The sequence below is a fragment of the Monodelphis domestica genome, chromosome 2, assembly GCF_027887165.1.
Source record: "Monodelphis domestica isolate mMonDom1 chromosome 2, mMonDom1.pri, whole genome shotgun sequence".
NCBI classification, from domain to species: Eukaryota; Metazoa; Chordata; class Mammalia; order Didelphimorphia; family Didelphidae; genus Monodelphis; species Monodelphis domestica.
In genome coordinates this window covers 530,410,702-530,432,638 of record NC_077228.1, presented here as the reverse complement: position 1 = coordinate 530,432,638, position 21,937 = coordinate 530,410,702, and the positions used below count along the sequence as shown (strand labels likewise).

General features: G+C 54.2%; 1 protein-coding gene across 1 annotated transcript; it reads right to left on the bottom strand.

The window, feature by feature from the left end:
• Positions 1-870: 870 nt before the first annotated feature.
• On the bottom strand, positions 871-20,176 carry ECEL1 (endothelin converting enzyme like 1). Its single transcript, XM_056819937.1, has 18 exons — positions 19,955-20,176; positions 17,763-18,692; positions 15,839-15,907; positions 15,610-15,720; positions 15,064-15,156; positions 13,812-13,936; positions 12,588-12,810; positions 11,664-11,762; positions 11,018-11,092; positions 9,941-10,044; positions 8,279-8,337; positions 7,686-7,737; positions 4,763-4,830; positions 4,387-4,511; positions 3,875-3,940; positions 3,528-3,623; positions 2,675-2,751; positions 871-1,428 (listed from the first exon to the last, which is right to left on the bottom strand). Exons 2-18 carry the CDS (start codon positions 18,561-18,563, stop codon positions 1,329-1,331), a joined length of 2,343 nt encoding a protein of 780 aa, XP_056675915.1. The 5' UTR covers positions 18,564-18,692; positions 19,955-20,176; the 3' UTR covers positions 871-1,328.
• Positions 20,177-21,937: the final 1,761 nt, after the last annotated feature.

Genomic DNA, 21,937 nt, shown 5'->3' with positions numbered 1-21,937 from the left:
TAGAATGTAAGCTTCTTAAGGCAGGGACTATCTCACTTTGGTATGTGTTAATGCCTGGTACATAGGAAGAGCTTAGTAAGTGCCTTTTCATCCATCCATCCATCCATCCATCCATTCATTCATTCATTCATTCATTCATTCATTCATTCATTCATGATGGAAGCAGTGGCATGCAGGCACCGTGGAGAAAGCTAAGAGCCAGCACCCACCAGGAGATGGACCTTGTCCCCACCTCCCTGGCAGACAAGGCAGAACAGGGAGGTTTTATTGCCTGTCTGGAAGGAGCCCCACTTTGTAAAGGGGCCCCGGGGGCCTGGGGGGAGGGGAGGAAGGGAGGGGATTGGAAGTGGGGTGGGACAGAGCAGGCCAGGGAAAAAGAAAAGAAGGAAACCAAAGGGCAGAAGCCCCTTCCCGTCTCTGCTTCTCCTCAGCAGCAAAATGAGATGACTGGACCGAGGGTTCTCAGGCACCTTTCCAGCTAGATGCCCACCCCTGGGACCTGTTTGGAGGAGGGAGCCAGGGTCCTCACTTCGGACCCCTTGAATCTTGCTTCTGAGACCAGAGGCACTAGAGCTAGAGAGGGGTCCTCATTGAGCCCAGCACCTCATTTTACAGGTGGGGAAACTGAGGGCCAAGGAAAGTCCCACGGACAGTAAGTGGAATTTGAACCCAGGTCCTCTGACTTCAGAGCCAAGTCTCTTTCCACTGGGTCAAGGTGACTCTATGTCATTTGCACCCAGGATCTGAGAAGTGACAAATCTGTGTGTCTGCCTCCTTAGGACGCCGTCCCCAATTCTGTACTCCCTGTGGGGGGGGGCTCCCCTGAAGCACACACACACCTAGGAGGTAGAAGAAGCGGGGAACAGAGGCTGATGGCACATTGCTTTATTGACGAGGTTTAGCAGCAAGAATATGGCAACAGTGAATTCTGTATGTACAAGCACAGCCTGCTGGTGCCCCTGACCCCCTCCCCACCCTCTCTGGCCCGGGTCCTCCACCTCTACGGTCCTTGCTAAGACCCTGCCCCCCAGCCCCCTTCTGCTTTGGGGGGACACACAACGGGGCTCACCCCGAATTCTCCCCACGACCACCCCCACCCCAGCTTGGACATCTTCTGTCAAGCGCATGCCTTGTCCCGGCCCCGAGGCCCGGAATGGGACGGAATCTCCCTTGTGGTCCCCAAACTTCCCTCTCCGGAATGGGGAGCATCGAGGAGTGGAGCCCCCCTTCTTCTGGAGCCCCGCCATGGCCCGTCCTTGCCCTGTGAGGGGCAGCTGGCCCATCAGGAGGGAGTGCTAAGGGCAGGGGAAGGGGGTGGCACCCAGGCCTCACCACACGGAGCACTTGTGAGCTGGGTTCATGGGAGAGTTCTTGGGGCAGTGGAAGGCCCGGCCAAACTCCTCAAACTGGGACACACTGCCCAGCACCCTGTGGGGAGAATGAAGTCGAGGATGGCTACCCTGGTGGTCCAAGGTCTGAGTTCAAATCCCGGCTCTGCTGGTTTACTGCTTTGTGTAGGACTTAGGGAAGTAACTTCTCTGGACCTCACGCTGCCTCCTCTTTACACCTTTTATTCCAAGCACCCCAAATGGGACTCTCATTGCTTCTAATTTCCACACAAACATACCGAAGGCATTAAACTTGGAAGCCATAGAATGGCCGCCAAACGGCCAATTCCCAAAGGTGGGAACGACTTCGAAGCATTAACACGGAGTCTTCCAACTTCTAGATGATTCCCTTACTAGGAAATGATTCCCTTACTGGGTCAAATCTGACCTCAGGTACTTCCTAGCTGTGTGACCCTGGGCAAGTCACTTCATCCCATCGCCTCGCCCTTCCCTCTCCATTGATTCCAAGATGGCAGGTAGGAGTTTAAAAGAATACTAATACGAATAATACCTGCCTCAAAGGGTCATGATGGATGCCTGAGATCTAATAAGCGCCCTGCAAACCTTGCAACGCTATAGAAGTTAGCTGTTACGCTTAGAATCAAGATGGGGGCTGGACCTGTGACTTCAGTGGTATCAGAGAGCTCTACCTCCTCTCTCTGCCCAGGTCAGATTTGCACCTTCTCTAAAACTTGGAGAGAGATTCTTAGAAGTTAAGCAACTCAGCGAGGTGGCTCAATGGATTAAGAGCCAGGTCTTAGGACAGGAGATCCTGGGTTCAAATTTAGCCTTGGACACTTTTTAGCTGTGTCAAGTCCCCCCCACCCCAATGCCCAGCCCTCACTGCTCTTCTGCCTTGGACCCAGAACAGAAGGTGAGATTTTTTTAAAGAGAGAAGCCAAGTTACTTTCTCAGGACACAGGATTTGAACCCAAGCTCTCCAGCGAATGCCTGCCATTATTAAAATAGTAGTTGACCAGAACACAGTGCTCTAGGGTCTTGGAAGCCCTTCCCTCCGAGTGAAAGAAAAACTTTGTTGAGCCCATTTTTCAGATGAGAAAGTTGAGATTCAGAATGGCCTAGTGGCCTTGTCCATGGTATTACCACTAGTACGCGTCAGAGCTGAGATTCGAACCCAGATTGCCAGCTTCCCAATAGAGCAGTCTTTCTCCACAGGCTCCTTGCCCCACCCAGGCTCCTCTGTCCCCACCACCTCCCAGAACTCTCTGGGTCTTGGGACAGTCCCTCCCGATACAGGGGCAGGAGTGGGGCCACAAGGACTCTACCTGTAGTGCTCTGGGGCATGCTTGTCAGTCAGCACCTGAAGGTAGATGGACTGGGACCGCCGCTTGATGCACCAGTTCTAAGCCAAAGTGAAGGTGGAAGAGTGGGAAGAGAGTGGGGTTGGGAGAGCTGAGCGGCCGGCATCCCCTGAGCCCACCCAGCTCCCTCTCCTCCCCTCGCCTGCAGGACCCAAAGGCAGTGACTTTTGGTGCTCTCCAACCATCAGGATGCCCAGTCCATTCAGCCGCCATCTTGTAAAAAGTCCAAGAGATCCTAGACCTAGACTTGGAAGGGCCCTCATTGGCCATTTAGTCCAGACCTCCCATTTTACACATGGAGAAACTGAGGCCCAGACAATAAAGTGATTTGGCAAATCACACAGCAAGTGTCTAAGACTGGAGCTCCCATTTCCCTGGCTTCACAGTCAACCCTAGTAGGGTAACAACTAGGCATGGGGCAGAAAGAAAACTGAGGCAGGGAAATGAGAAGGATTTCTTTCCCTCTTTCTCAAAACCCCAGTTTTCCATCAGTAGGGGGCTGAGACAGAACAGTTAGAGAGAGCTGGGTGGCTCAGTGGATAGAGTGGTGGGTCCGGAGTCAGGAAGATCCGAGTTTAAATCCTGCCTCGGACATGGTCTGCCTTCATTTTCTCATCTGCAAAGTGGAGATAATAACAGCACCTGCCTCTTGGGGCTGTTTTGAGAATCCAATGGAAGAGGCTCTGTTAAGTGCCCAGCCCAGTGTGTGGCACATAGTAGGTGCTTTAGAAACGCTTATTTCACCCCACCCAAAACACCAGCTTTGTGAACAATAAATGAAGGCAGGAGGAAGACCCGCCGGGCTCTTGGCTAGTACCTGGGCGAAGGCGATAAAGAACAGCTGGTCGTGGGTGTACTTGAGTCGGTAGAGGGGATGCTCTGGGCCGTGTTCCCGAACCCACTTCTGATAAGCCTGAAAAGGGACACGGAATTCTTCAGGGCTGGGGCCGCAGCAAACCCCGTAAGCCCCAGCTGGACCCAGGACAGTGGACCCTCCTCCCCTAGGCATCCCCTTGGGCTTCTCGGGGTTTCTGACAATCCTGTACCCAGAGGCAGGCCAGGGAAAGAAGGGAAATTGTGTGGGGGCCCTCCCCCCCCCACGGGGACACCCTCCCCCCCATAGGGACACCATGAAAGATGGCGGTGGGGGAAGGAAGCACTTACATAATAGGCGAGCTTGAGGCCGCCCATGTCGGCAATGTTCTCCCCCAGCGTGTGCTTCCCACTGACCTAGGGAGTGGTGATTCTGATGAATGTTCTCTTCCCTTCTCACCCAATGGGTGAGCCTTCTGCTTGGCCACTGCTAAGTCCCTCCACCAGCACCCTCAAGCTACCCCTGGAAGCCTAGAGCCTTCCAACACTAGGGGCCACTGGTCCAACCCCTTCATCTTACAGGAGAAGGAACTGAGGCCCCCCAAGAGAAGAGGCGACTGTCCCGAAGCCACAGCTATAGAAGAGGTAGGGGCAGAATTTGAACCCAGATCCTCCGATTCCTTTCCCCCATTCCATGCTGCCTTCCAGGTCCCTCCCTGCTCTTCATACTGATCGGGTTCTCTTGCTTCAGGAGTTCTGTCCTCTCCTCCTCCTCGGGCATGGCAGTGCTCTTTGCTCACAGCAATGGCGCCCACTTGAGCTGAGGATCGCCCTGCCTTGATTGGGGACAGGAGGCAGCTTACCCGCTGGTTGTAGACCGTGAAGTTGTCATAGAGGCTGACAATGCATTCTGCCTTTCGAAGGAACTGGCTGTAGGAGGCCTCCGTCCACCAGTGCATCAGGTTCCCTGAGCGGTCGTACTGGCCACCTGTGGGGAACCGCAGTCCCTGAGCTCCTGGGACTCCTGCTCTCTGGCTGGGGTGCAGCCCAGGCCCCTGCCCCAACCCTGTGCTTTCAACCAAGAGATTTGGTGACCTGAGGGACGGGGGGTCTCACACACCCATACATGCACTCAGGCCAGCAGGAACCGGGCAAGGAGAACCCTGGGGGTCCCAGGGGTGGGAGAGGGAGGGGTCCAAACCCCAAGACCTCTGGGTGGGAAGCCAGAGTCTCATTTACCCCAGTCATCGTAGCCATGGGTCAGCTCGTGCCCAATGATAGTGCCGATACCCCCATAGTTCAGAGATCTGTGGGCACCAGACAGTAGCAGGTCAGGAGCTGGGGGGACTCCCTCGCCCGCCTTCAAAACAATCCCACCCAGAAACTGAAGATCAGAAAACCAGGGCCCTGACTCATGACTGAGCTCATTGGGCAGTGGATGAAGCCATTGACGGGGAGTCAAGAAGACCTGAGTGCAAATCCCACCTCAGAGGCTGCCCAGTCCTATAACCCTGGACAAGGCACTTAACATTCTCTGAGCTTCAGTTTTCTCATCTGTAAAATGGGGATAATAATAGAACCTCGAAGAGTTATTATAAGGATCCAACGAGTCAACATATTGGAGTGCTCTGCAAATCTTCAAGGATCATAGAAATGGCCCCCACTCTGATGTTCATCCCGGCAGCTTTTTCTAGAGCAACAACAATCCCCAAAGCTGAGAAGAGATGGGATTTGGCCCCACAGGGCAGATCAAGCAATCAGAGGGAGCCAGGATGGGCTGCATCCTCCCTTTCCCCTCTCCCATAGTTCATCAGTCTAGTTCTACATTTCTCCACTCAACCCACCCTCACAGCTGGCCTTCCTTGTAGCTGCCCTTGGGATGAGCATGACCCAACCTGCCCCAAGAAGCTTCGCAGCCCATATTTCCTCATGACAAACACCCCCACAGCCTGTTAGCCTCTCCCCTTCCCTCCCTGTAGCGGTGCCTTCTGCCCTCCAGTGAGTAAGTTCTCTTCATCTATCATTGTTTGGACGTCTGGCCTTCCCTCCATCCACTTGGGGCTCCACCATCTTTCCATTTTCCCAGCTTCTTCATTGCTTTTCTCTCTGACCCCACACTCAGCTAACTGGCTTCTCTCAAGTTACCCATGACTCCTTCCTAATGAGCAGAGCCGGGGTCTTTTCTCAGTCTCCATCCTTCTTGATCTCCCTGAGGCTTTTGACACTATCTTTCTGGAAATTCCCTCTAGGACTGCATGATACTACTCCGTCTTGGTTCTCTTCTTCAGAATTTCATCATTCAGGGCAGCTAGCTAGCACAGTGGGTAGAGCACCAGGCCTGGAGTTGGGAAGATCTGGGTTCAAATAATGCCTAACTGTGTGACCTTGGGCAAGTCACTTAACTCCCATTGCCTAACCCTTACCACTCTTCTGCCTTAAAACCAATACTTAAGTCTTAATTCTAAGATGGAAGGTAAAGGTTTGAGACAGAGACAGAGACAGAGACAGAGAGACAGAGACAGAGAGACAGAGAGAGAGAGACAGAGAGAGAGACAGAGACAGAGAGAGACAGAGAGAGACAGAGAGAGACAGAGAGAGAGACAGAGAGAGAGAGAGAGACAGAGAGAGAGACAGAGACAGAGACAGAGAGAGAGAGAGAGAGAGAGAGAGAGAGAGAGAGAGAGAGAGAGAGAGAGAGAGAGATGAGTCAAGATAATGTCTGTAGAGGGCTTCACACAATTCCTGGAATCTAGTAGACACATCATAAATGCTTATTCCCTTCCCATTGCCTTCATTCAGGCTTGTAACCTTTGCAGTATCCCTGATCCCTCTCTCTTACCCTAGTGTCAGATCTTGTCATTTCTCCCTCCACAACACCTTTGGAGCCTGTTCCCTTCTCTTCGCTGACACAGTCATCACCCTGCTTCAAGCCCTCGCTGCCTCTCATCTGGGTAACTCCGACAGCCTTCTCATGGATCTCCTTGCTTCCAGGACTTCCCCAGCCCAGTCCACCCAAGCCCTGCCCCCCACTCAGCTGTTAAAGTGATTTTCCTACAGGGCAGGTCAAGGTTTAAGTCTCACTGTCTCCCAAAACCTCCACTCAAATACTATTTCACTTGTAGCTTGTTCTTCCATATCTTTTTTTTTTTTGCACAGGTTTATAGAGTATAATTAGTATACTAGTACTAATTAGCACTAGTACATCTATGTATAGTGGTAGCCTCTCCGTGACCGAGTATGACAATTGTCTTTGTGCATTATCATCTATTGATGTACCCTCATGTGGCTTTGAAGTCCAAAGACTGAGGCGCAGTTTGTATAATTATCCATAAGTACACATATATTGTGGGAAGCTAGGTGGCGCCATAGTACATGAAGAGCCAAACCTGGTGTCGGGAAGACTTTTTTTTCTAGCCCAGTGACCCTGGGCAAGTCACTTAACCCTATTTGTAAATCGGGCTTCATCATCTGTAAAATGAGCTGAAGAAGGAAATGGCAAGCCAGTCAAGTATCTGCCAAGAAACCCCCCCATGGGGTCACAAAGAGTCAGACACAACTGAAATGAGTGAACAAAAATAAATACACATATGCTGGGGGACACGGGGAGGGTTAGTGAGGCTCAAAAACGTTTTACTGCTAGGAAGGAGAATGCAATGTAAAAGGTTTGGAGACCATTGCTGTAGAGACCCAGGCTAGGAGTCAGAGAGTCTGGCTTTTAGTTCCAGCTCTGATTGACTAGTTGTGGCTCGGGTTTAGATTCATTGTACTTCCTTTCCCTCGAGGAGACATGAGAGGTAGAACACTGCCTTGGAAAGAGGAGCTGTGTTTAAGTTCTGGTACTGTCTTTTACTAAGTGTCATCTTGAACAAATCACTTAAGCTCTCTGGGTCTCAGTTTCCCTATCTGTAAAATGATGGACTAGACAGCCTCTGAGAACTCTTGAAGCTCTAAATTTTGGGTTCTATGATCCCTGCTCTACCTCTGGGAGCCACAGACCTGCCAGCTGAAGAAACTAATCTCTCACCAGTGTCCAGTAGTTCTAAGACCCAAGGCAGGCTGGAGGCTGGGGTCAACTCTCAAAGATTCTCCATGGGCAAGATCTTGCAAGGAGGGATGAGGTGAGGGTGGAGTTTCCAGGAGAACAAGCCCTGGGAATACTCACTGTGGGAAGTCAGGGTCATAGAGAGTAGGTTGGAGGATGCCAGCTGGGAACACTGCATAGAAAAGTACTTAGATCAGAATGGGTAGGGACCCCTCCAGAAAGGATGGTGCATGCACTAGATCTCCCTGGGTCCCAGCTGGTAGCCACCAGCCAAGGGCCCCCTCCCTCAGGCTGCCTCCTAGTAGGTCCTGGTTCCCAACTGCCTCCTTCACATTCCCCTTCTCCTGTGATTCCCTACAGATCTAAAAACAAACAAACAAACCTTTCCCCACTGGGCAGCAAGGCAAGTGACTGTGAAACTAAAGAGGATAGCCCTACAGGAAAGGGGCAAAGCTTGGAGTGGGAGGGGCCTTCCAGTTGGACCCTGGCCCAGGGCATCAAGGGAGTGAGTGAAAACTACTGCCTTCCCCTTCCTCCAAGGCAGCTTCAGTGGTGCCCCCTCCCAGGATCAGGTCTATCATTGCCCCAGTGCCTCTCCAATGTCTCCAGATCTGTACCCACATGGATGGCAGCCCTTTCTCTTGGGTCAGTGAGGGGTCCTAAAGCTCAGGGAGGCAGAGGACTCCCCAAAGACCCTCTGGCTTCTTGCTTACCCATTTGGTTCTTGTTGGGAAGATAATATGCATTCAGAGCTTGTGGGGGGAGCAGCCACCTACAAAAAGAGTGTCCTTCATAAAGGCTCATTCAGCCTGAGGTCCTGCAATCCGGGATATGCCAGACCTGTCCCCTCTCTGACACCAGCTCCCCTGGTATTACTGCCCCCTCAAGCCCAAACTCATACTACTGCTCCAGGAACAGACCCCAAGAGGTGGCTATCCTTGCAGCATCCTTGCAGCATCATACAGTGGACAGCTCCAGATTCAGAGGACCCCAGTTGAAATCTTAACTCTGGCTATTTACCACCTGTGTGACAAGTACCTTCTCTGGCTTCAGTTTCCTCAAATGTAAAATGAGGGGGGTGGACTCTGAATAGGGGGTCTATAAGATCTCTCCCAGTTCTATGATACTTGTTCAGAGGCCTCTTGCTGATCTTCCTCATGAATTTCTCTCCCCTGAGCCACTATCACCTCTATCTTCTGTCCTGGTCATGTCACCTGCCTTACTTTCAGGTAATGTTTGTATACCTCTCATCTCTCTCATTAGGCTGTAAGCTCCTCAGTTCACAGTGCCCTTACATTTGCCTATAATCAGATTCAAAAATAGTCCTACAAAAAAAATCTGAGGGTTTTAGTGGACCTCAAGCTAAAAATAGTCCTACAAAAAAGATCTGAGGGTTTTAGTGGACCTCAAGCCAAAAATAGTCCTACAAAAAAGATCTGAGGGTTTTAGTGGTCCTCAATGCCAAATGTAGTCAGCAAAATTCATACTATGCTAGGCTTTATTAAGAGCAGGGACAACTAGGTGACACAGTGGATAGAGAGTCAGGCCTTGATTGGGTTCAAATCTGACCTTCAGCCCTTCCTAGCTGTGTGACCTTGGGCAAGTCACTTAACTTCAATTGCCTAACCCTTAACTACTTGTCTGTTTTGGAACTGATACCTGGTATAGATTCAAAGATAGAAAGTAAGGTGTTTTTTTAAGAGCAGTGCAGTGCCCAATACTATCAAGGTCATCATCAAGCTGTCTCCTGCCCTAGACAACATCTCAAATAGTACAAACAGTTCTGGACATTTTAGGATGGCTACTGAGCCATCCTTAGAGCACCTGGGGGGAAGGCAAACAGATGAATGAGCAATCTGTGCACGTCCTTCAAATAAGGAAGGGTTGAAGGGACTGGGGATGTCTTGCTTTCAGAGGTGATGTGATAGCTGTCTTCCAGCACTTGAAGGGTTGTTCTGAGGTAAACCTGCCTGGAGGGTAGAACCAGGGGCTTGGATGGAACAGAAGGGAGAAAAGATCTGTTCTGCTTGGTCTAAGAGGACAGAGTCAGGAACAATGGGGAAAGTTATAGAGAAAGTCATTTTGGCTCAGGGTAGAAATGCTTTGCTTGAAAAGAACCATCCTGGAGCAGAAGGGGCTATGAGTGGGGCAGTGAGTCCTGTTCCCAGGAGTTATCCTAGCAGAGGCTGGATAGCACAGGCCTTTCTGGTCCAGCTTTGGAACAGGGACAGCTGCTGAGTGTTTTAAAAGGTCCCTGGGGTCCTGGCCAAAGATGAGGCTTTGAAAGCCCCAATCTAAAGCCCTAGAGCCCCCAGCCTGAATATTCTCTCTGGGTCCCACCATACTGGGCCCAGCTCACAGCTGATGGTACCCACGCGGACTTATCCACCTCCTGCCGGATCTTCTTGACTGATAACTGGATGCTGAAGCGGATGCTGTTCAAGATGTTCTTAAAATAGGTCTTCTCATGGACCTCAAACTGCAGGAAGAGGAAGAACAGGGGGAGGAGGAAGAGGAGAGCTGGGCTGAGTCACTGAGTCAGGGCTTTGGTCAAGCCAGAAGAGTTCAGGCAGAATAGTCTGGGCTACAGGGAAGAGCTGAGCTGCACTGAGCTGGGCCTGGGCTATGGGGTGGAGAGGACTGGCAGGATATGGCCCATATTCCCTACCTATGCATCTCAAGCCAGGTCTTCATCCATGCCTGGGCTAAAAAAGGCCAATGAATGACTCCCTAGCACTTTTCCCACAACAATCCCTTTGAAACAGAGGGCCCAAATACTCCTATTCCCATTTTACAGCTGAGGAAACAGAGGTCTCCCCAGAAGTATATTTAGAGAGGCTGAATGGTATAGTAAAAAAAAAACCTGGCTTAGTGACAAAGGAGATCCCTTGACTTGGGGGTCAGGAAGCCCTGGGTTCAGATTCTGCTTCATATGTGACCATGGACAAGACACTTTGATGCTCTGGAACTCAGTTTCTTTAGCTGTAGAATGAGGGGGATGAGTTCTAACCCTTAAATCCCTTCAGGCTCTTAATCTATGAGCCTAGGCTTGAGTTTAAGCCTGAGGTCTGCCATTCACTGCCTGTGTGACCTAGGACAGGGCTCAGGATTTGGTGTCAAGAAGCTCTGGATTCAAATCCTGCCTCAGATACTTCCTAGTTTTGTGACCCTTGACTTCTTAATGCCTCCCTTTCTTACTTTGTACAGACTAGATGACCTTCCAGCTCTTGCTTAGCTCTAAATCTGAGCCTGTGAACTATGATCCCAAGAACAGGGTTCTCTCTACTCTGCCCCAGCCTGCCTGCCTGCTCCCCATATCTGCCCTGTGATTAATGATGAGGAGCTTTGAGGAAGGGTGAGAAGCTCTTCCAAAAAGCTTCCTCCCTGGACCTCCCATAACCCAGCTTGTCAGGGAACCATGGCAGCTGGGGGAAGGCTGAGGGGCCCCTCACCTCATACTCCTTGTCAATGGCTTCTGGCTTGAGCAGGAAATCAGGGTACCCCACCATCACCATCATGTACTGCAGCTGAGGACAAAAGGAGGCATGGGGAAGGGCTCACAGCAATATTCTGGAGGACATGATCATGCCCTGTTGAGAGGGATGTGGGGCCTCATCCCCTGAGGCTGAGGGAGGGCAGGGTAAAAGCCATGGGAGTAAGGGGAGAGTAGCAACTCCTAGACCAATGATGGTGAACCTTTTAGAGCCTGAGTGCCCAAACTGCAACCTTCATGCAGCATGTGAGCCCCTACCTTACCCCAGACAGGGGAGGGAGGAAGTTCTCCCATTGGGCTTTTGGGTAGAGGGGTGGGTGATGGGAGAAATGTCTTCAGTTGCACATGAAAAAGGGGAGGGAACAGCCCCCTCTAGCACGCATGCCATAAGTTTGCCAACAGGGTCCTAGAGAATCCTCAGCCCAGTCTGCCCCAGCTGAGGGGCACCAATCTAGGGTTAGGGATCCTATCCTCTGTGTGTAAAGGGGATTGAGGGGGGAATGAGGTCAAGAAGATGGGATAGTTGCCCCCTCCCCTTGTGGGCCCTTGCCATCATGTCCCCTGGAAATAAAGTCAACCTTCTCCTCCCTTTTCTGGCCCGGTACCTTGGCTCTGGCTGCTGCCTTGGTTTCCTTGTCCATCCAGTCCAGTTCGTCCAGACGTTGGCCCAGAATGTGTTTGATATCCTCCACCAGCTGCTGTACCTGCCAGGGTTGGGGCGCGTGTTGGGAGTCAGAGATCTCCACCCTCACGCCAGCTACCACAGCTTGGAGTCAGGAAGAGTGAGGAGGTGGGACCTCAGCCCTGGATCTCATCATCCCAGGTAGCTCCTTCTCGCTGTCTCAGCCCACCCCAGCGTCCCTCTCATCCCTCACTGGCCCCAACGTTTCAGACCCAGAATCAGTCATTTCACCTCAGTAAGGCTCAGTTTCCACACCTATAAAACAGAAGTCATAGAGCTCAAGCCAGGAGGGTCTTTGGAGACCACTAGGCTCACAGGCTCATAAATCAAGGTAGAAGGAACCTTTCAGGCCACATTTCACAAATTAGGGAATTGGATCCCACAGTCAGCAAAAGAGCTGAGATGGTCCTTCCATCTATCGACTCCACGGTACTGAGTTCTAATCCTTCTGGTAAATAGATGGAGAGAGCGACAAGGGTCAGAAAGATTCTCTCTAGAGGTTTGGAACGTTCACTAGCATTTAGTAAGAGATGGATTGACTAGGTGCTGGGGATCCAGAGGCCCTCCCTGCCCTCAAGGAGTTTACCATCTACTAAACTGGATCTTCACAGGTGTGTGCGGTAGAAAGGTAGGGCAGGCACTTCCCCACAACAAGCAGACTGAGCCGTTCTAAGAAGCTAAATGACTTGTCCCAGGGTGGAGCTATGCCCATTCTGCAGACTAATAAGCCTTGGAATGCCTAAACATCTAGCCTAGGAGGAGAAGGGCAGGATTTGAACCCTGATCCCCAGGACAGACCCTAGGCCAAGACTCTCTGAATCCCACCCGCTTTGGCTGCAGGTCTAACCTTTGCTTTGCTTGCTGCTGAGAAGTGTTCGTGTACAAAGAGGGCCCCGAGGGCCATGCCGAAGTGTCGGTTGGCCTGGCCCAGGCAGACTCTGGCCAGCTCCTGGGGCTTGTCGCTGCCCTCCATCTCCCGGGACAGGTCGTGCAGTGCCGTTCGGAAGGGCTGGGATAGATGCTCACTCAGAACCACCACCACCCGCCACACCAGGTAATTGTGGAGGATCCTGGGGAAGGGATGAGAGGAGGCTCCACAGGGCAAGGTGGCTGAGGTTCAGGATGGGGGCCATTCAGGCTGGGGAAGCAGGGCCACAAAGAGCCCAGAATGGGAGCGGCATCCCCCTCTGCACAGCTCTCCACTCTCCAAAATCCTTTCACCAAAGCCATTGCCTTTCATCCTCGCGTCAATAGTATCTTCTGCTCGGACCCGGATTTCATCAGTTTGCACTAGCTGAATCAGCCCCTACCTGATGCATACTAGAATCTGCTTTCCATGACTGCTTTGGCAAGCTGCGGGGGCTACTGAGAGGTTAAGGACTTTTCCAGGGTCACACATTCAGCCTATCATACAGGCAGAACTTGAATTCAGCTCTTTTTAATATCAAAGTCACTGCACCCTGAACCTATCATGTGGAAGGAGGAGGATGGTGATGAAGATGAGGAGGATGGTGAGGAGGGAGATGCTAATGGATATTTTTAGGGCAGTTCAAGCTTTCCAAAGTGTTATTTTATCTCATCTAGGCTTCTCAGCAGCCCTTCAATAGCAGCTAGCACTCTTTCCTTTTTACATATGAGAAAGGGCAGGGACGAGACTTCCTCGGGGTTACACAGCGAGTAAGGGTCAGAGGCAAGATTTGAACCCAGATCTGTCTTGGACAACACAGCTCTGGACCTGAGGCTACAGAGTATGTATGGGTAGAATCTAGCTCAGGAGCCTGAGAGGAAAAGGGGGCGGTTGTTAGAGTTGTTGACAGCAGGTGAAATCACTCATCCAAGTTTCCACCCAATGAGTTGTTGACCAAGCTAGGACTAGAACTCAGGTCTCCTGACTCCCCTGCTGCCGCCACAGTGCTTCCTGGAGGAGGGACGGAAGAGGCTCCAGGCACTTCCCCCTCCCGGAGTATCCAGCTAGAAGCCAAGTCCCTACGTAGGAATGCCCTGCAAATGAGAGCTGGCTGGATGGGGCAGAGAGAGCCAGCCTCGGCTCCCTGGAGGGGCTGCCCGGTACCTGCGGGGTGTGGAGCGGATGAGCTGGGACACCTGCTGCATGTACTCTGTGGCCAGCAACACCACCTCTTCGTCTTCAGAGAAGTCCTCTTGGAAGATCTGGTCGAGGAGCCACTTCCATCGGAGCTGTGGGAGGCACAGAACGGCAAGGGCAGGAGGGCATAACCAGAGCGCAAAATGCACAGAGCACTTCCTTCCCAAGAACCCTAAAGAGCAAGTGGTTTGAGCCGTATCGGTCCCACTTCACAGGTGAGGAAACCAAGTGTCTGTAAGAGGAAGTGACTTGCCCAGGGTCACCCAGACTCAAAGTGTCTGAGTCAGGATTCCAAGCCAATTCCCTTCTGGTTCTGTGTTCTAGCAGGAAAAGTGCTGAATGGGGAGTGCCTGCGTGAGTCTGGGCCAACCTGCATGAGCCTGAATTCCTTTGCCTCATCTATCAAGGGAGAAGACTGGACAACAGTCCCTTAAGCTCTCTGGCTTCAGATCACCATCACCATCACCATCATCAAATGTGTATAGTGCCTACTAGGTGCTAGGCCCTATGATTCAGTCCATTGCCACAAAAACCCTGAGAGGTAGGTGCTAGCATGATCCCCATTTTACAGATGAGGAAACTGGGGTTCAGTAACTTGCCCAGGGTCACACAGCTAGCAAAGTGTCTGAGGCTAGATTTGAACTTGGGTCTTCCTGACTCCAGGGCCAGTGATTAGAAAGGCAACAGGGTCAATGACTTGCCCAGGGTGACACAGCTAAGGAAGTATCTATGGTCAAATTTGAACCCAGGACCTTCTGACTCAAAGCCTGGTGCTCTCTCCACTGCAGGATTTTAAGGGAGGTCCTGACTCCAGGGCCACTTTCTTCTCACTGTACCAGTTTTCTTTTCTCCTCGGGTAACGGGGTGGGGTGGGGTGGGGACTCCTTAGAGACCATGGAGCCAAATGATCTCGTTTCACAGAGGGAACTGAGGATCAGGGAGGAAAGTGACCTGGTTAAGGTCACACAACTGTTCATGGCAGAGATAAGCTTCAAACCCAGAGCTCTCACCAACCTTAGGCTGGCTGCTCTTCCTCATCCACACTTCGATGAACCCAGAGCGTATAGCCCTGAGGTGAATCGGCTCCCCTCAAATCTCCTACAGGGATTACTTAGCCTTGTCACCCACACGCGCGCGCAAAGCGCAGACTCCCCGACCTCCTACAAGGCCCCGCCCCCAGGCCCCGCCCTTTCCCACGCCCCGCCCCGCCCCCACTCACATGAGGGGTGATCTGCTGAAGCTGTCCCAGGGTCACCTTGTTGTACATGGAACTGATGTCTCGGCGCAGGTCGTCGTACTCAGACACAGTTATCTGATGGAGTAAAGCGAGTCACCCCGGCCTCGAGCCCCCGCCCCCCCGGCGCCCCACCAGCCACTTCCCAGACCGGCCAACGGGCTTTCGGAATGCAGAGGGCCCAGCAGTGAGTGGGAATCCCGCGCGGTGCTCAGATTCTCATTACCACGAATGGGCCGCTGGGCCGGGGCCAGAGTCCCGAAGGAAGCCCAAGGCCACCCCAAGATCCCGAGACGTCGGCTCTCCAGGAGAAGGGGAGCTCTCGGGAGATCCCCGCGCGGCCGAGGCCCATCTTAGCTAATTAGCAAGTGCTCTTTCCCTGATTGGCTGAGAGAAAGAGTCAGCCTCGGCTCGCTCGTGGCAGCGGCTGGCCGTCCCTCTCCCCTTCCCTTCCCTTCCCTTCCCTTCCGCGCCCCACGGAACTTCCGGTCCGAAAGGCCTAAACGGCGGGGAGCCCCAGTGGGCACTCACGTTGGCCAGCCTCTGCTCCAGCTGCAGAATCTCCAAGGCCTTCTGCTCCACGGATTCGGCCCCCAGCAGGCTCAGCAGCCGCTCCATGAACACCCGATAGGCGGCCAGGATCTGGGGGCCCCCAGAGGCGGCTCGGCTCAGCCCCCGCCGTGCAAGGGCATCCCCGCACCCAGGGCGCTGCCCCTGGCCCCTGGCTGCAGCCTCCCGCCACTTCCCAGCACCGCCTCACCTTCTCACTCTCTTCATCCTGGGCCAAGTAAAGGGTTCTCTCGGGCAGTGTCAGCCCATCCTGGTCAATCTGAAAGAATGGAGAGGGGAAGGACCACCTCAGTGCGCGGGATGCTGAGAAGTCAGGGATGTGTGTGGCCCCTAGCCACTCCCCTCCCCTCCAGGGGTGACCTGGGAGGATGACGGATCTGGAGTCCGAGGCCCTGAATTCAAATCCCAGCTCTGACCCTGGAGATGGGGGGGGGGGTGAAGGGTCGCATAGCCTAATCTCTTTGCTCTTACAGACCCAACATCACACATGTAAGAGAGTCAGGATTTGGCCTGGGTCAACACTCTTTCTCCAGCTCTCTGCTCCTCACTTCCCAAATGTGTGACCCTGGGCCAGTCCCTTAACCTCCTGGTTTTTCATCTGTAAAATGAGGGGTTTAAACTCCCTGACCTCTAATATTTCCAGCTCCAAATCCTGCCTCTTCTCGGCCTCGGTTTCCCAGGCTTCAACCCAAGGAAGGAACTGATTTGGGGTTTTGCTTTTTGAGGGGAAAGAGCACTCAAGAGATAGACCCCACTGTCCCGCTATGCACACACGTGTGCCATAGACACAAACATTTAATTCTTCACTCCCCCCAGCACACATACATTGTGGCTTCCCTGATCACACCTATCAGAGAATGCAGGGAGAAAGCCTCAGAAGCCCTCCTTGGACCTCAGTTTCCTCGTGTGTAAAGTGAGTGCGGCTCTAAATTCCCTTGCAGCTGACACTGAGGTAGATCCCCAGGCGAGCTCCATGCCCGAGTCCCAGGGACACAACGGGCAGGGGGTCCTGAGCTCCACACCTCCAGCTGGGTGCGACTGGCGGCCAGCCGGGCACACTCACAGGGAGATGACGACTACACGCCAGCCAGCCGCTGCAAACTCGCCGCAGCGGCCCTCCAGCCCGCTTGCCTGTGGCCTGGGAAATTGTGGCTCCCCGCTGCTCTGCTAAACACCGCAATTACTCCGGGGGAAATTACCTCCTCACCTCCCGCTTGCTTCCTTCCTTCCCCTCCCTGCCTCCCTCCTCTTCTTCTCCTGCTCCCCACTCCTCCGTTCTCCGCTACCTCCTTCCCTTCCTTCTCTCTCTTTCCTGTCCTCCTCTCTGGCATGGGAGCCAGCGATGGCTCTGGAGGAAGCGCCCACCGCCACCCGGCTCAGGCAGCTCAAACCCCCTCCAGGTTCCCCCCGTGCCCCCACCGGCTCTGCTTGACCCCTCCCTGTCTCCAGAGGTATCTGAGCATCTGAAGAGAGCAGAAGCTCCGCTTCCTCGTCTATGCAATGTGCCTAAATCAGGTCTGAAATACCGATTTGGCAGGAGACGCTTAGAGAGCGGATATCGTGTGGGGGGGGGGGGGGGAGGGGTGACCCCTTCTGCCCCTTCAGCTGTTCAGGCTCACCGGAGCCTAGATCTAAGGCTGGAGGCAGGCAGCCATCGAGGCCCAGGGAAGGGGTGAGCATCGCCGGTGGGACTCGGGTGTTAGGGGCAGAGGAGCTGCCGTGGAGCCATTGGGCTTTCCGCCGTCTGCTGGCGACGCGGGAAAGTGTGTGGAGAGTAATGGCCAATGCAGGGATTTGTGAACCATTCATTAAAGCCGCTATCTAAATGTCAGCTAGCGCTCTCCAGCTGAGGAAACCGAGGCCCGGGCCCCAGAAGGGACTAGTCCAGGGCTCCACGCCTGCTTGCTGGTTTCCCAGCCCCAGCCCTGGCTCCAACGCCTCTCGGAAGAGGGTCTTCACAGCCCCTGTACCTCGAGGCGGGCGGCACGGGCGAGTGTGAGTGTGTACGTGCGTGTGCGTGTGCGTGTGTGTGTCCGCGTGTGCCCGTGCGTGCTACAGCCACCGGCAGAGGCCTGGAGCGGAGCCGGACGCCCGGGCAGCGGCGGGCCACTCACGCGGATGACGTAGCGCGAGGAGTTCTTGTCGTCCAGGCTGACGGTGAGCGAGAAGAGTGCGGCGGCGCTGTAGACTCCCTGCGCCTTGTACAACAGCCGGTTAAGGTCCCAGCGCTGGGCCCCGCCGCCCCCACTGCCGCGCAGGTCCCAACCGCCGCAGTCGTCGATGACCTCGAGCATGGGCCGCGGGCCCAGCCGCTCGATCTCGGCCATGTCGAGGCACGAGCGGAAGAAGGCGCGCACCTTGCGCTGCGCCGAGCCGCCGGGCCCGCCGCCCGGCCGCGCCAGCAGCCGCCGCAGGCGCTCCTCGTTCTGCTCGCCGATGGCGGCGATCGTGCCGTAGGTGAGCTTGTCCTCGGGGATGCCGTGGCGCCGCAGCCAGCCGCCGCACGCGAACGAGTAGAAGTCGTGGCACGGGTCGATGCTGACGTCCAGGTTGGCCGCCAGGAAGCGCGCGGCCCGGGCGAAGGCCTTGCGCTCCGGGCAACCCTCGGAGCAGGCGCCCCCCGCGCCCCCGCCCGCGCCCGCCACGGGCCCCAGGTACTTGAGGACCAGCATGGCCCCGAGGATGGCGCACAGGCCGGCAGCGAACACCAGCCCCGACAGCAGACACACCTCGCGCCGGTTCCAGCGGCTCAGGCCGGCCCCCGAGGCGCCGCGGCCCGAGCTAGAGGTGGCTCTCGGGAGGGGGAAGCCGTGCGGCAGGGAGCCGCCCCCCGAGCTCCCGGGGCCGCACTTGCTCACATACTTGACCTCCTGGAACTCGTCGTAGTGGGCCGTCAGCGAGTAAGTGGGCTCCATGGCGCCACTGCCCCCCCCTTGGCCGCCCCTTCTCTGACCCCGGGCGCCAGGCTACAGGAGACGCCGCGGATCTGTCCCCGACGCCGCCGCCACCAGCTGCGGCTGCCTCCTCATGGTCCAGGCTGCAGCCTGAGGGACAGAAGGGAGGGGCGGAAAGGGGGGCGAAAGAGGGTCCAGGGATCAGGGAGGGGATCTCCTCAACGCGCTACCCGCTGGGCTCAACCCAGCTCTTCCTCCCCTCCCAACCCCCCAGAGTCCTTGAAACTCGGAGGTTGGGGGTGTCTCCACCCCCGGTGCCCAGGATGGGGCCTCCGAGCCCTCCAGGTGGATCCATCCTGCCTTCAGGGTCCCCGCCCTCAGCCCTCCCTCCGGGATAAAGGCAGGCAAGTGGGAAGGCAGAGATGGAGGGAGAAAGAGGGTGAGGCAAGTTGTGGGAGAGGAGGAGGGGGTCAAGCAGAGGCTCTAAGGGGAGAGGAGGAGACAGAGGGAGTGGGATAGCGAGACCTCTGGGTTTGATCCTTGGATCCAGCCCCCCTCTGTAACCAGGGATGCGGCCAAGACATTGGCTGGACCAAGGAGCCAAAATGCCTTTGCCTCAGTTGTGGGCTAATGCCGTTTCCCAAACAGGTTGTACCCGGACAACCCGCGGCCAGGGCTGGACTGAGGGAGGAGTGGGGGAACAAAGCAGAGAAGCTGGAGGAGGGAGAGAGAAAAGAGGAAGGACCTCCTAGGAGCGGGGGTCCTCTGCTCCTGCAAAGCCACCTCTTTTCCACCCGCCTCTCCACACTCAGAGCTGAGCCAGGGTCCCTGGAAAGCCACGGGAAAAGCAAACTTTCTCCCTTCTGAGCTCCAGGTCGCTCGGTTCCCTCCCTCCCTCCCTCCCCCATCTTTCTCTTCCTGGAGCCGGCCCTCACTGCTGCCCCCGGAGAGCTGTCCGAGGTTCTGGAGCCCCCGCCTCACTAGGCTTTATTCTCCCTAGCTCAACCCCTTCCCAGGAACCCAGGCCAACCCTGCGAACCTGTCCGAGGTTCTGGGCACCTCGGATCCTGCCTCAGTCAGCGGAGGGAGGGAGCAGCCTGAGGAATGGAGGTTGGGGTGCCCAGCGGGCAGCGCCCGGCTCCAACAGGTACTCCCCTGGCAGCCCGAACTTGAGGAAACTTTGTCTCTCCCGAGGGCCAGCCTCTTCCTCCAGACCCAACCCCAGCCCTAGGTGGGCAGCCACAGGCTGGCCCTCCCGCCCCCCCCCCCCCCTTACGTACTCAGCTCGGGAGAGAGACCCGAGTAGAGATGGAGCCAGAGACGGAGAGAGATAAGAGAGATAAAGAGACCGCAAAGAGAACTGCTTAGAGATGGGGAGTGGGTGCACGTATAGGAAGAAAGGATAGACTTACCCAGGCCAGGATGCAGAACAGAGAGCCGCGGCTGAGGAGGGGCTGGAGCCGGGGCCGGGCCAGGGCTAGGACTGGCCCTCGGCCGGGAGCCGAGTCGGAGTCAATCTCCCAGACAGCGTAGGACTCTGCCGAGCTGCCAGCCCCGGCAGAGGGGGCAGCGCTGGCGGCTCCACCCTCTTCCCTACCCAATCCCCCCCCCCCGCCCCCTACCTGTCAGCGCGTGTGTGTGATCGGGGGAGCAGGGACCGCAGCGGGCGGGGGGGGGGGGCGGGGGGCGGGGACAGCCAAGGCCGAGGGTGGGGGCCGCGGGAGCACTAAGCAGATTATTATGCAAATAGGCTAGGGCCACTAGGAAGTCTGACCTCATTGTCCGATCGGGGAAAGCTGGAAGCAAAAAGGAGAGAGAGAGAGAGAGAGAGAGAGAGAGAGAGAGAGAGAGAGAGAGAGAGGAGAGAGGAAGGGAGAGAGGAAGGGAGAGAGGAAGGGAGAGTGAGGGAAGTGAAAGGAGAGGGAGAAAGGAAAAGAGGGAGAGGAAAAGAGGGGAGTATGAGGAGACAGATCCCTAACCTCACAAGCCATTGCCTGATTAGAGGAGGAGCAGGGGAATGGAAGGAATGAAATAATCAAAGATTTTTCATTTTATTATTTTCATTAAGAATGATAGATATAAATTCCAGGTTGTTCCTAGCCAACCCAAAGGTAGGGCAGGGATATCTGGGAGACTGCTCAAGGGACCCTATTCTGGCTAAATCCAATAATGGGGAGCAGGTGTGGGTTTTTGACCTTTGAGTGCCCCAAGGAGTTGATTAAGCTTTTAATTCTGCTTTCCAAAAAAGCCCCAAGTCTCCCTAAGCAGCTCTGGGTTTTCATCCTTCCTTGGACTCTGGAAAGCCTATGGCTGAAGGTAGGACCTGATCAGCCCATTAGATTTGCCTATCATGGGCATGGAATGAAATCGCCTTGCCCTTGCTGTTGGTGGAAATTGGGCATTGTGTCTTGAGAGTGTTATGACCCATTATTATTTGCTTCAGAGACTTTGGATTGACCATTTCCCTTGAGGTTAGAGGAGAAGTGAGTCTTGGAGTTAAGGGACAGAAGTGTACCTTGGGAGGTGGATCAAGTCCAAAGTCAGATCTCTGGAAGGATATGGGCACAGGCACTAGACTTGAAGGGCTGCCCATTATCTCATTTCCATGAATAAGCCAAAGGGGTCTGGAATAGGCAAGGGTCCAATGATGATACCAGTTAGGATAATGCTTTTTGTTTCGTAGAATTATGGCTGGGAGGGACATTGGAGGCCTTATAGTACAACACTTCATTTTTACAAACGAAGAGACGGAGACCCAGAAGTTAGGTGCCCTGTCAAAGCCACACAGGTAGTCATGGTAGAAGTGGGATCTGAAATCTTTTCACAAGACTATAGATTGGAGCATAGGTTTATTCGGTTAGTCAGTAAACATTTGTTGAGAACTTTATGTGCCAGAAGCTGTACTAAGAATATAAGACAGAGCAAAAGAGAGTCCCTGCCCTCAAGGAGCACCCAATCTAAGGGAAACAACAAGTAATCGACTAAGTACAAACTAGCTACATATAGGAAAAAATGGAAAGAATTAAGAGAAGGAATTAGGAGGACTTGAGGTGGAGCAGCTAGATGATTCAGTGGATTGAGAGGCAGGGCCAAGGGGAGGTGGGGATCCTGGGTTCAAATGTGGTCTCAGACACTTCCTAACTGTATGACCCCAGGCAAGTCATTTAACCCCAGTTGCCTAGCCCTTACCATTCTTCTGCCTTGGATCTACTACCTAATATTGATTCTAAGGTGGAAGATAAGTTGTTGTTTTTTTTTAAGAAGAGGACTTAGAAAAGACTTCCTATAGAAAATGAGATTTTATTTGGGATTTGATGGAAACTGAGGAAGGAGGTAGGTAGAGATGAGGAGGAACATTTCATATATGGTGGACAGACAAAAAATACTGGGAGTCA

Excerpts from the sequence above, each read along its gene's own strand:
- ECEL1 (XM_056819937.1), bottom strand. The coding sequence starts at position 18,563 with ATGGAGCCCACTTACTCGCTGACGGCCCACTACGACGAGTTCCAGGAG. Across the intron at positions 12,811-13,811 it reads ATCCGCTCCACACCCCGCAG|GATCCTCCACAATTACCTGG; the intron begins GTACCGGGCAGC and ends TCCCTTCCCCAG. Across the intron at positions 4,831-7,685 it reads TATGACCCTGACTTCCCACA|ATCTCTGAACTATGGGGGTA; the intron begins GTGAGTATTCCC and ends TGGTGCCCACAG.